The sequence below is a fragment of the Osmerus eperlanus genome, chromosome 2 (assembly GCF_963692335.1).
Source record: "Osmerus eperlanus chromosome 2, fOsmEpe2.1, whole genome shotgun sequence".
Classification (NCBI taxonomy): Eukaryota; Metazoa; Chordata; class Actinopteri; order Osmeriformes; family Osmeridae; genus Osmerus; species Osmerus eperlanus.
Genome location: NC_085019.1, coordinates 1,991,177 through 2,004,057, shown reverse-complemented (window position 1 = coordinate 2,004,057; position 12,881 = coordinate 1,991,177). Strand labels below are relative to the sequence as shown.

The window sequence follows — 12,881 nt, the reverse complement described above, 5'->3', positions numbered from 1 at the left end:
TCTCTCTCCTTTCCCTCCTCTCCCTCCTCTCCCTCCTCTCTCTCCTCTCCCTCCTCTCCCTCCTCTCCCTCCTCTCTCTCCTCTCCCTCCTCTCCCTCCTCTCTCTCCTCTCCCTCCTCTCCCTTCTCTCCCTTCTCTCCCTCCTCTCCCTCCCTCCTCTCCCTCCTCTCTCTCCTCTCCCTCCTCTCCCTCCTCTCTCTCCTCTCCCTCCTCTCCCTTCTCTCCCTCCTCTCTCTCCTCTCCCTCCTCTCCCTCCTCTCTCTCCTCTCCCTCCTCTCCCTCCTCTCTCTCCTCTCCCTCCTCTCCCTTCTCTCCCTCCTCTCTCTCCTCTCCCTCCTCTCCCTCCTCTCCCTTCTATCCCCCCCCTTATCTTTCTTCATCCTCCTCTCACAGACACAGGACAGACACGAACAACTGAAAGGCAGGCATGCTGGTTTGAACGGTCTTGGTGGATGGTGCAGTGCATTGAGGTGTCTGTAACATGGGACCTATTTGGGTAAATTAGCGGCAGCAACAACGACTAATACCTATAAATATGTATATTTTATTATTATATCATCAGTATACATATGATCTAATACAGTAATATCTATCACAACAGACAGAATCTATCACATCCAATACAGTAGTTTACAGTATATCACAACGGACCTTATTGATCGTTCTTAGAAAGTGTAATAAGCAGCATTTATAAAAGATAGACTCCATCACCTCAGATACAAGCATGGTTAAGATTAATATGGGAGTTTACTACAAAAATCCCTTGTGTTCTAGAACACAGGGGCTGATTTAACCCCATTCCGTCCCAATGTTCTGCAGGGGAAAGTCCTGGAGCCAATCACAGCTGAAGCTACTTGATCGATAGTCGGACCGGTTATTGGAGTTACTGTTGTTTTTCCAGTCGGTAATTACTACTTCTGATGCTGACTTTCCTGGTTCACACAGACAGAGGGAGGGCTTTGGCTGGGCTGGTTCCCCCCTCTCCCCGTCTCTCTCTCTCCTTTAACCCTCTCTCCATCCTTTTCTCTCTGTTCTTCTCTCTCACTTCTTTTTCTCCACTCCAGTGACAATGACCTGAAAATGAGCCACTAGTGCCCAGCCAATTTAAGGTGCCCCTTTCTCTTCTGCAATGCACCTAACTCTCCTCTCTCTTTTATCTCTCCCCCTCTATCACTCTCTCTGTTTCTCTCTCCTCCTCTATCACTCTCTCTGTTTCTCTCTCCCCCTCTATCACTCTCTCTGTTTCTCTCTCCCCCTCCACCCTCGCTGTATCGAGGGTGTTTAAAGCTGCTGGGTCTTAGGATGTGTATTCTTAGTTACATAGCTACAGTATGTTTCCCTCTCTTCTCCTCTCCTCTCCTCTCCTCTCCTCTCTTCTCTTCTCCTCTCATCTCTTCTCCTCTCCTCTCTTCTCTTCTCTTCTCTTCTCTTCTCTTCTCCTCTCCCTCTCCTCTCCTCTCTTCTCCTCTCCTCTCCTCTCCTCTCCTCTCTTCTCCTCTCCTCTCCTCTCCTCTCCTCTCCTCTCCTCTCTTCTCTTCTCCTCTCCTCTCCTCTCCTCTCCTCTCCTCTCCTCTACTCTCCTCTCCTCTCCTCTCCTCTCCTCTCCTCTCCTCTGCTCTATCCTCCCCTCCCAGACATGGAAAGATGGGGAAATGGAGACGTGAAGACTTAGACTTGGAGAAATGGAGAGATGGAGGAGTCAGGTGGCTGAGCCAGTTTGCCAGGTTGCCAGTTTGATTCCCCGGCCGTGCCAAACGACGTGTCCTTGGGCAAGGCACTTCACCCCTACTTGCCTCGGGGGGAATGTCCCTGTACTTACTGTACGTCGCTCTGGTAAGAGCATCTGCTAAATGACTAAAGTAAATGTAAATGGAGAGGTGGACAGGTGGAGGAATGGAGAGATGGAGGGATGGAGGCAGCAGATATCTGCGTTCCTAGGCATGCATTGTTACCACGGCACCCTGCCCCAGTTCTCCTATCTGTTCCGCCACACTTGGGCCCTTCCCAAAATACTCAGAAAACCCCTGATTTTGATTAAGCATGAGTGTGTGAGACTGTCAGTGTGTTTGCATGTTTGCATGTCTGCATGCGTGTGTGTGTGACTGAAGAGTGTGTGTAAAATATACTACAGTGTCTACAGTGTCCTCTCTTACCCACCTCATCCACCTCTTCCTCATTCCTCCTCTTCCTCATCCCTCTCTTTCTTTCTCTCACCCATCCCTCTCTCTGCTGAGAAGCTGCTGAATGTGCTAAGAGACAGGAGTGGGGGAGGGGGAGAGGGGAGGAGGGAGGGGGAGGAGGGAGGGGGAGGAGGGAGGTCTAAGGGGACTTTGGTTACAAGGCGACTCGCCTTTTTACCTGTTTACATACTGGCTGTGTTGGGGACAGTGTAGAGAGCAAAGATATGTCAAGGATGAATGAAAACAATCAAAAGTTGCCCTCAGAAAAGAAGAAATTATGTTGCTCTATCCTGCATGCTTAATCTCTCTCTCCTTCCACACACACACACACACACACACACACACAAACACACACGATCGTCCTAATTCTGGGTCCTGAGAACACGTACCCTGTGCTGAAAACTTCCCCCAGAGAATCTCTCTTTAAAGTGTAAGGATTCATTATTGCAAAGCTAGGACGATGTTTTGTATTAGACCACAGAGAGCGTCTCCAGGGCTGAGGAGATGGTTTCTAATTAGAGGGAGCCTCTGTGCACCCAGCCAGGCGTGGACCACTGCCTGGCCATAAACTTTGACTCAATTATAACGCTTTGTGCAGGACAGGCACTTCCTCACACAGAACTCAAGGGTGGGTGTAGGCACAGAGTCATATTGCTTTTAATCCTGTGGATTAGCACACATGCACACACATACACACACACATGCACACGCACACAGGCGCACGTACTCTCATGCACACATTCAAACGCACACACACACGCAGACACACACAATCATGCACTTACACACACCTCAGCTATTCCTGGTGCGGCTGGCTGGTTCTCTCCCAAGGTGTACAGCACAAGTGTTGCCTCTTGATAGGCCCTTCACAGGACCCCGGGAGAGAGAAGCGGAGGTGTCCGTCGTGATGCCCGCACCTGATTAAGTCCAATAGAGAACACATTAACACATTGCCCCGTTGTCACACACACACACCTGTTGATGAAAATCACAAGTGACAGGTCTATAATTATGGGACACTTCTAGTTCAGCCCTGCAGACTGACTGCTTTGGGAGGAGGGGGAGGGGGGGAGAGGGGAGGGAGTGGGGAGGGGAGGGGAGGGATTGGGGTGTGGTAGAGGGGAAGGGGCATTCAGCAACAAAGACAAGAAACTGACTGGGGCCAGTTTACAATGATTGGTTGTCAACACACAATTTCAATGTAATCTGGGGTAGGGGAAGGTCAAATGCAAGCTAGTCAGCCAGCCAGCCAGGAAACCAGCCAAGCAACAAGAGTCCCTGAGGGAGATCAAGGAGAAAAACACAGATGGATAATCTTTGCCTTTATCTCTCTCCTTTTCCTTCCTCTCTCTCTCTCTCTCTCTCTCTCTCTCTCTCTCTCTCTCTCTCTCTCTCTCTCTCTCTCTCTCTCTCTCTCTCTCTCTCTCTCTCTCTCTCTCTCTCTCTCTCTCTCTCTCTCTCTCTCTCTCTCTCTCTCTCTCTCTCTCTCTCTCTCTCTCCTTCCTTCCTCTCCTTCCTTCCTTCCTTCTCTCTCTCTCTCTCTCTCTCTCTCTCTCTCTCTCTCTCTCTCTCTCTCTCTCTCTCTCTCTCTCTCTCTCTCTCTCTCTCTCTCTCTCTCTCTCTCTCTCTCCCCCCCCCCTCTCTCTCTCCCTCTCTCTCGTCCTTTTCCCTTTCTTTCTTTTTCCCCGGCTTCTTCTTGGTCCTGCTCCAGTGCCCTGGCTGTCGCCTCCCCTCCCCAGAGAGAGCGGGCCTGGCCCAGTTCCGCTGGGGGGGCGGGGGGGGGGGGGGGTGTTGCTGTGTACACCCGCGCAACAACACCCATGCTCTCCCATGAAGGCTATTTATTTCGCGCTCGCGAGCGTGGCAGATTGAGAGCTGGATATGCAGGTTACCAGAGGAGTATGTAGGCTCGCTCCTCAGAGGCCTACAGACTGTCCTCTAGCCCACTTCTGCCCCGCGCTGCTCCACACTGCACACTCTCCGCCATGCATTGCATCTGGAGCCATTCCTTTGTCTCTCTCCGTGTGTGTGTGTGTGTGTGTGTGTGTGCATTCATGTGCTTGTATTTGTGTGTGTGTGCTTGTGTGTGTGGGTTGGTGCCATGGAGTGGATGCAAAATGTTTTATGCTGTTCAACTTATTTTAGGTTGTGTTGTTACGCAGCGTGGCGTTTGTGTATGCTGACTGTGTGTAAGGCACGTGTACAATAAGTGTACAGCATGCGTGTGTGTGTTTGAAGTATGTCAGTTGTGTGTGTGTGTGTGTGTGTGTGTGTACAGTAAGTGTGTCCTCTGCAGGAGGAGGTGCAGGAGGAGGTGCAGGAGGAGGTGCAGGAGGAGGTGCAGGAGGAGGTGCAGGAGGAGGTGCAGGAGGAGGTGCAGGAGCAGCATCTTTGATGGGAGGAGCTTTGAGATTTCAGTTTACATGCTGTCCCCAGGTCACACACTAGATCTGCCATTAGACCACGAAGACTTCCTTGAGGTGTAAGAACCAGCCCTACTACAGCTGCAGTGATGCAGGGTTTCAGACAGACAGTCTTTGATTTGTGAGCGGCCATATAGACTCTGAAAACGAAGCATTACGCCTGAATGGACGAGTTTAAAATGAAAAAATGAATCTGTCCAATGACAGCAAGGCAGGTAGTAAATCTGTCCAATGAAACAGTAGCACGCGTAATGTCCATTGCGAACATGATTAGTGAGGAATCGGTACATCTGACGAATGACAGATATTTGTGGAATAAATCTGTCCAATGGCAGTGAGGCGATAAGCAAATCAGTCCAATCATAGAGAGATCTATCTTGAAGATGGGTGGGGCTGTGAATTTGGAGGCCGGCTGTGTGTGTGTGTCTGTGTCTATTTGTGTGTGTGTTTGTGCGTGTGTCTGTGTGTGTGGGGGGGGGACAGGACGGTGAACTGGGGTGGCAGGGCAGAAATATGGATGCCATGGGTGACTGCGCAGACTGTCGCATTAATACTCCGCTTGAAAGCCATGGTAGTCTGCTACCCCGAGGTTTGGAACTCAGCCCACAACAGAGAGATTGAAAGTCATTTAGATCAGGGGGTGCAGTGCAGGACTGACGGCCAATGGGTTCTGTCAGGCTGAGCGCCGACCATGAATACTGATGAGTCAGAGGCGGGCCTGAAGCCAGACAGGTGAGGAACCGTTCAGGCGTTCTAGAACCCCACAGCACACCGCTGCTCCCGTGCGTTCGCTCTGCTCGATCTGCTCGATCTGCTCGCTCTGCTCCTGACTTTTTGGGGGATTACTCTGGAGTTTGTGTTCCATTCCTCCGTGGACCTCTTCGTGATCTCAGGGAGACGTTCTCCCCGATCTGTCGCACCAGCCACAGGAACAACGAGAGGTGGTCTGGAAGAGCAGCAGCAAATATTTTATTCAGTGGTTCTTCATCATCCTCTATGACTGTCCTGTTCTCCAAAACCAACACTGCTCTCTGGAGTTGGCTCTCTGACAGTTCTTTAAAATAATGAGACTCATTTTCCTCCCATTCTCCTCATCCGTCTAGGATTCCGCCGGACTCTCTCTCCCTCTCTCCCTCTCTCCCTCTCTCCGGTCCACATCAAAGACTGTTATTGTGATGGAATCTGGGGCTCTTATCGATCTCTCTAAAAGGCTGAAACCATGTGACTGCCAGGCCAGCAGGACAAGAGAAGTAATGGACGGATCGGATGCAAAACAATCCGAAAACAAGAAACTAAAACCATGCTATTTTGCACCAGGTGTCAAAGTAGAAGAAAACTAGAAAATATTAGAGCGTAGAATCATTTTCAGTTGCGTAGACTTCCATATGGAACATGATTGGGCTTAGATAGAACCACTTAGTGTTCCGAAGAGCAACGCAAGAAGCTGACAAACATATGTGGAATTCTCAGGTTCTTCTCCGGTTACAAAGGGTTGTACACAGCAGCCCTGAGAGGGGTTAGGTGAGGGATAATGTGGAGGACAGCGGGGGGAGTATAGATCCATCTCAGAGGGGGGTAGGTTGGTAGCTGGGTCCTCAGGACCACACACAACATATTTACAAATGGAAAAGTCTTTTATTTGAGTCTTTCACTGTCCTGTAAAAAACAAAACAAAAAAACCCAAAGCGAACCAGATCGATACAGCACAGAGAGATGAAATTGACCAAGAAAATAAAGCTAGAAGGCAAACGTGAAATAATACTATTGTTTATCTGAAAGAAAACACACATTCAGAGAGGAGCAAAGTAACAAAGTCCATAGGAACAAAGTAAGGTAAGCTGGGCAGTGTTGCCCAGCGCCTGGCGACACCAGAGGAAATGAGACAAACCTGGTGCCCTTTTGTCTTTGGCCTCTGACCTTTCAACCAGTCTCCCAAACATGGAACAGTGCCTAAAGCATGGCTCTCAACAACCCGTCTCTCAAAAACCTTCCAGTCGAAAGCATGGATCTCCAGAAACTGCTGGATGGAGCATTTCTCAGCTGAAACACAGCAACTCCCGATCAGACTGAGGTCATCTCTAGTTCAGCGGTGTATGCTATTGTGGAAGACAGTATGCTAAATGAATACAAATATCAGAATAGCTTCCTCCCACAGTTGTCCTCTGACTCGTGTGTTCGTGTGTGTGTGTGCACAGGCCTGTATGTGTGTGGGACTAGGCATGCCTGGGTGTGTGTTTGTGTGTACATATGTGTGTACACACCTGTGTGTATGTGACTAGGTGTGTTTGTGTGTGTGCACAGGCATGCCTGGGTGTGTGTGTGTGTACATATGTGTGTGTACACACCTGTGTGTGTGTGCGTTTGTGTGTGTGCATCTAGACAGACCAGAATAGACAGCTGGATGAGATGTTGGGTCCTCCTGTCATCCCAGAGGGAGCATCTCATCTCACTGGTGTCAACGAGGGGTTAACGTTCTCTGACATTCTCCTCCACACCCCCAAATGAACCAGAACATGTTCCTCAACCACAGCAGCACACGGCATCACCACAGGTGTGTGAGGGAGTTGTGTTAATTGTACATTATTACCTCGTTTTAATGAGCAACCATGTAGAGTGTTAATTGTATGTTATTGTATTATTTTTTAATAATCGAACAAGATGTTGATTGTACATCATTACGTTATTTTCATCAGTTAAAATGAAGGATGTATGTAGGTGAATGATGTATGTTCATTCATTTCCAGAAATTCAGGCTGCATAAATTCGAATGGTCAAATTCAGAATCCCCAAAAATTTGAAAATATTTGACCCCAAAAATGTCTTGATTCCAACATCCGGGATACCAAGGATAGCTAAGGCAATCGAGCCTGAATGCTTTGGAGAACTGGATATCAGCTACAGAAGAGCACATCCTAGAAGACATCATGTACCATTTCGCTCACCTGCAGAAGCGGGCTGTGGTCGGTTTTGCTGCTAGCTTCATACCTGTCCCCCGGACCGGTAAGTAACTTGTACAGCTGAGCTAGTCCAACTACCGGTACTGCTGTAACTACTGTGTTAGAGCTAACCAGTATGAAGGGCATACAGGGAGTGGCCTAGTGATAGGTCATGCTAGTATCAGAGAATGTCTAATGTCGTTTCATGACACTATTCAATGATTCTACAGGTTGACTTTCCAGCCCTTTCTGGCTTCCTCTCCATGGTTTACGGGTGAGATAACTGAGTAGATGTACACATGTAAGACCATTGGGCCTTGGTTTCCCTTACATGGCTATAATGGCTGTAACTAAAGAACAAAGGGTGATCTGTGAAAAGGGAGTAAATGTGAGAATCTGTGTAAGTCACAAGAACAACTGCAGATGGTTGTTGAACAGGGTCTGTCAAAACTTGTGTGACACCAAAGCACTCAAAATATGGTGAAGAACTTGCATCTGCACCGAGCAAGAAAGTGACATGCAGAAACAAAACATCAAACTTCCTTTTTCAGAACAAATGTGGGGTTGAGGTTGACTGTCAATATAAAAAAAACTTTTTTTATTGCAGCAAAACAACCACTGAATGAGACACCTCCCATGTCCAACTTTATCTGAAGCTCTCACTTCCTCCATCATATAGAGATCTACAGCCCTGAAGCACCAGCACAGAAGCTGTTCCTCGTTCTGGTAAACAAGCTCTAGCCACACTCTGAATCATCACCCAAATCAGGTAGGCCTCTGCATCCCTCTCCAATGATTTTTTTTGTGCACCACACACACACACACACAAACACACACTTGATAATCCATAATTAGTTCCAGCATATGTAGTGACGCTATAATTGGCTTTTGTTGTGTATGTAACACTAGTGTAGTTCTAATTATATCTAAGTAGACAACTGGAAGGGTACACGGCAGACTTACGAAATACCGGAGATGTATTATATCACTGTTGTACACTTTTGCTACCAATACAGAGCGGACCACTCAGAGATCACCCTAGTGACGTTTCAGCCCTTATATACCTCACGCAATAACCAATAGGAAACCCCCCCTATTAAGTACCAATCACAGTGATCTGTTTACATTCAATTCTGTGTGTTTGAAACACCACAGCTTTATAAAACACGCACAGTTAGAGAGTTTGTTTAGTCCAGCATGTTTGTGTGAAGGATGGAAAAAGAGGAGTAATTTGTAGTTGATGGGTGTGTGTATCTGGCTTATCTGGTCCTTGATAACATTAAGCTGGAAGCAGAAGGTTGCCAGTTCGATTCCCGGCCGTGTCAAATGACGTTGTGTCCTTGGGCAAGGCACTTCACCCTACTTGCCTCGGGGAGAATGTCCCTGTACTTACTGTAAGTCGCTCTGGATAAGAGCGTCTGCTAAATGACTAAATATAAATATAAATATATAAGCATCACTGTACAGTATAATTACATTTGGAGGGTGGTCAGAGGGGTCTTGTGATGCTTGGTGGCAACAAAGACTGTGCTCGGTCGAAGGGACTCTGGTAAGTCGATGCTTAGGCGCGGCTTCAGGTTTGGGGAACTAAGGTCTGCCAATGGAGGTAAACTGTCTTTTTACATCATCCAGAACTCATAATATGAAAAAGAAAATCCAGTTTCTGCAAGTAAAAGACTCGTAATATGTAAGAACTGCATGGATTTAAATAAATCACATATATTGATATAGTTTGATTGGGAGCAATCGAATGTGTCGCAAACTAGTACCGATATGCATGTTTCAGAATCCAAAATAGTTCAGTCAAGACAATCATGTATTAGATTTTAGCATTTATTGATACCATGACATGGAAATGGTTTGACTTTGGCCGAGTGGATGATCTAAGGGAAGCACTCCTTGCCTCCTCGATGTGACACATACATGCATACATACATGACATATGAGGCAGGCAGCAATAGAGATATAATCCCCCTGATGGATAAAACATAGAACATACAGACAGCAAGGGGGAGAAGGGGACGGTGGAGGATGGCAGCAGCACTGATCATACAACAACCGGGGTGAGTGCGTGCGTATCCGCGTGGCCTTTTAAGGCCGTCTTATCGGACGTGGCCCAATGGGCTTGTGCTGGCCACCACAGGTGTGGTAATGAGGTGATGACACGCGCTGCCCGATTGCTTTGCCTGAACTATCTTCACTCATGAGTTGTGAAAAAGTCTCTTCTCCTTTTTAATCCTTCCTGTATTATCTTTCCTTCCTGTATTCTTGTGTCTGTTAGTTTGTTTCCTCAAGACACATCTGTCTCGGGGGCTCTGTAGGGATTGCATCAGAGAGTTAGGACTATAGAGCTGAGACCCGAGACTAGGCTTATGTGGTCGTACTGCTGTGTTTTGTACCATGTACAATAATTATGCCTCACTTTTTTTTCATAACTACATTTTCACAACGAATGATAAATACTCAGTGTTCCGCACCTGCTGGAGTGAAGATTGTGTGTGTGGCCCTTGGGATCCTGGGTCTCGTCGGCGCCATTGTGTGCTGTGCTGTTCCAAGATGGAAAGTGTCGTCATTCATTGGATCCAACATCGTAACTGCCCAGGTAACAAACAGTTAACTAAATATCGACCGTTGTACAGTCGTGTGGACGAATGCAAAGGCTTGTAAAATGCATATTGACGCAACTCTTTATCCACAGAGCACTGAGGACGGCCTGTGGAAGACCTGCGTGGTGCAGAGTACAGGCCAGCAGCAGTGTAAGAGCTACGACTCCCTACTAGTCCTGTCCTCTGACCTCCAGGCTGCCCGTGCTCTGATCATCATCAGCTGCATGATCACTTGCCTTTGCCTGCTCCTCCTGTGCGCCGGAGCCGAGTTTACTACGTGTGTGCAGAACGAGAGCGCCAAGCCCAAGATCAGCCTGGTGGCTGGGATCGGCCTGCTGCTGGCTGGCATCCTGCTCATCATTCCCGTCAGCTGGTCTGCTCACATTGTGATCCAGGACTTCTATAACCCCCTGGTTCCGCAGAAGAAGGAGCTGGGAGCCTGCATCTTCGTGGGCTGGGCTGGAGGGGTGCTGCTGGTGCTGGGTGGAGGTCTTCTATGCTGCTTCAGCTCTGGAGGAACTGCCAAGTACTACACAGCACATTCCAAACTGTTAGAAATCCAGAGTAGTGATGACCAGAGTATAGTTTTATACTCTTTGGTGTAGAATTGGTCAATATACACTTCTCAGATTGGAATAAAACATCTCTGTGGTGTTGTTTCTTAGTACAGTGTTGGTGTAGGGTTTTTATGATGTTAATATTAAAATAACCGACACAAACACGCACACACCTCTAGGCAGGGTGGTATTATTGACATCTTCCTGGGTTGCAGAGAGGCCAGCACCACGACAAATAAGCTCCTTTTGTCACCTATGAAAGTAAAGAAACATACTTGTTATAATCAGTAGAACAGGATGGATGCAAAGCACACTGCTGTAGCACCAAGTACACTATCAGCAAACCTACCAGCACCAAACTCAAGACCTCCACACTGGACACATTTAATTTAATGATTTTTTTAAACTTTACTCCCTTCCTTCCTTGCTTCCTCTCTCTGTGACTGTTTGTTTTCAGAATCAGAATGGGTTTTATTCGCCATGAAAGTCTGCACATACAAGGAATTTGCTTTGGCAGGAAGGTGCATACAATAAACATATAGGAATCTAAAATTTAAATATGAGGACTAACTATACTAAGGGTACATAACTAGCAAACTAAGGGTACATAACTAGCAATGGAATTAGATTAAAATACACTATACAATAAAATATAAAATAAAATAGAAGTTGCAGTAATTTACAATATAAAAATACAAAAATTACAAAAAATAAAAATGGTACAGGATTGTATTGTCCAGTGCGAAAAGCAGTGTTGTTTTATACATCTAAGTTTTCTTTCTCCTATTCTTCCTGGCATAAGCCAACTAGCATGTGTGGAAGCTCGTTCCCACACTGAGCACAGACCTGATCTGGATCAGCCTTGGGAACAAGAGAAGAAAGAGACAGAAAGAGGCAGAAAGAGACAGAAAGAGAGAGAAAGAGGCAGAAAGAGACAGAAAGAGGCAGAAAGAGGCAGAAAGAGGCAGAAAGAGAGAGAAAGAGGCAGAAAGAGACAGAAAGAGACAGAAAGAGGCAGAAAGAGACAGAAAGAGAGAGAAAGAGGCAGAAAGAGACAGAAAGAGGCAGAAAGAGACAGAAAGAGGCATAAAGAGTCAGAAAGAGGCAGAAAGAGAGAGAAAGAGGCAGAAAGAGACAGAAAGAGACAGAAAGAGGCAGAAAGAGGCAGAAAGAGGCAGAAAGAGGCAGAAAGAGAGAGAAAGAGGCAGAAAGAGACAGAAAGAGACAGAAAGAGGCAGAAAGAGACAGAAAGAGAGAGAAAGAGGCAGAAAGAGACAGAAAGAGGCAGAAAGAGGCAGAAAGAGGCAGAAAGAGGCAGAAAGAGAGAGAAAGAGGCAGAAAGAGACAGAAAGAGGCAGAAAGAGGCAGAAAGAGACAGAAAGAGACAGAAAGAGGCAGAAATAGAGGGAGAAGGAGAAAGAAACGGAAAGAGGGAGAAAGTAAAAAAGCGATGAGAGAAAGGGGGAGGTGAAAGAAATAGAGAGAGAGAGCGTGAAACTGGAGTCAGTCACCAGGGAGACAGAACCAAGCACACAGCCTGAACTAAAGTACATGCCTTCAAACATGGCACAGCCCAACTTCTAAAAAGTAATTTATTCTACAGACAGGAGGAGAACAAGATTGATGTTCATATTTCACCCATCAACGCTTTTCCATAATTCACAGCAGTGGTGCTTGGTGTCAGTAGGAACTTGACAAGCTCTATCAGACACAGTGGGAGGAGCTGACTTATTGATAACCAGATCAGACTGGTAAACATGTCCTCTGTGCGGGCGCTGAGGCAGGAGGACAGCCGCCTGAGGACTGGAAACAGGCTGGAATATCAAACACGCCGACATCACAGCTGCAGGTATACATTCCTCCAGATCTGGGATCTGGGCCTGGTAGTTTGGTCTGGGATCTGGGCCTGGTAGTTAGGTCTGGGATCTAGGCGTGTTAATTAGGTCTGGGATCTGGGCCTGGTAGTTAGGTCTTGGATCTGGGCCTGGTATGTAGATCTGGGATCTGGGCCTAGTTGTAAGGTCTGGGATCTGGGCCAGGTATGTAGATCTGGGATCTGGACCTGGTAGTTAGGTCTGGGATCTGGGCCTGGTATGTAGATCTGGGATCTGGACCTAGTAGTGAGGTCTGGGATCTAGGCTTGGGATTTGATAAAGGCACCTAGGATCTGATAAAGGCA

General features: G+C 47.2%; 1 protein-coding gene across 1 annotated transcript; it reads left to right on the top strand.

Moving 5' to 3' along the window:
• The first annotated feature begins 9,991 nt into the window (after positions 1-9,991).
• Positions 9,992-10,765, top strand: LOC134034129 (claudin-4-like). Its single transcript, XM_062478495.1, has 2 exons — positions 9,992-10,141; positions 10,238-10,765. Exons 1-2 carry the CDS (start codon positions 9,992-9,994, stop codon positions 10,748-10,750), a joined length of 663 nt encoding a protein of 220 aa, XP_062334479.1. The 3' UTR covers positions 10,751-10,765.
• Positions 10,766-12,881: the final 2,116 nt, after the last annotated feature.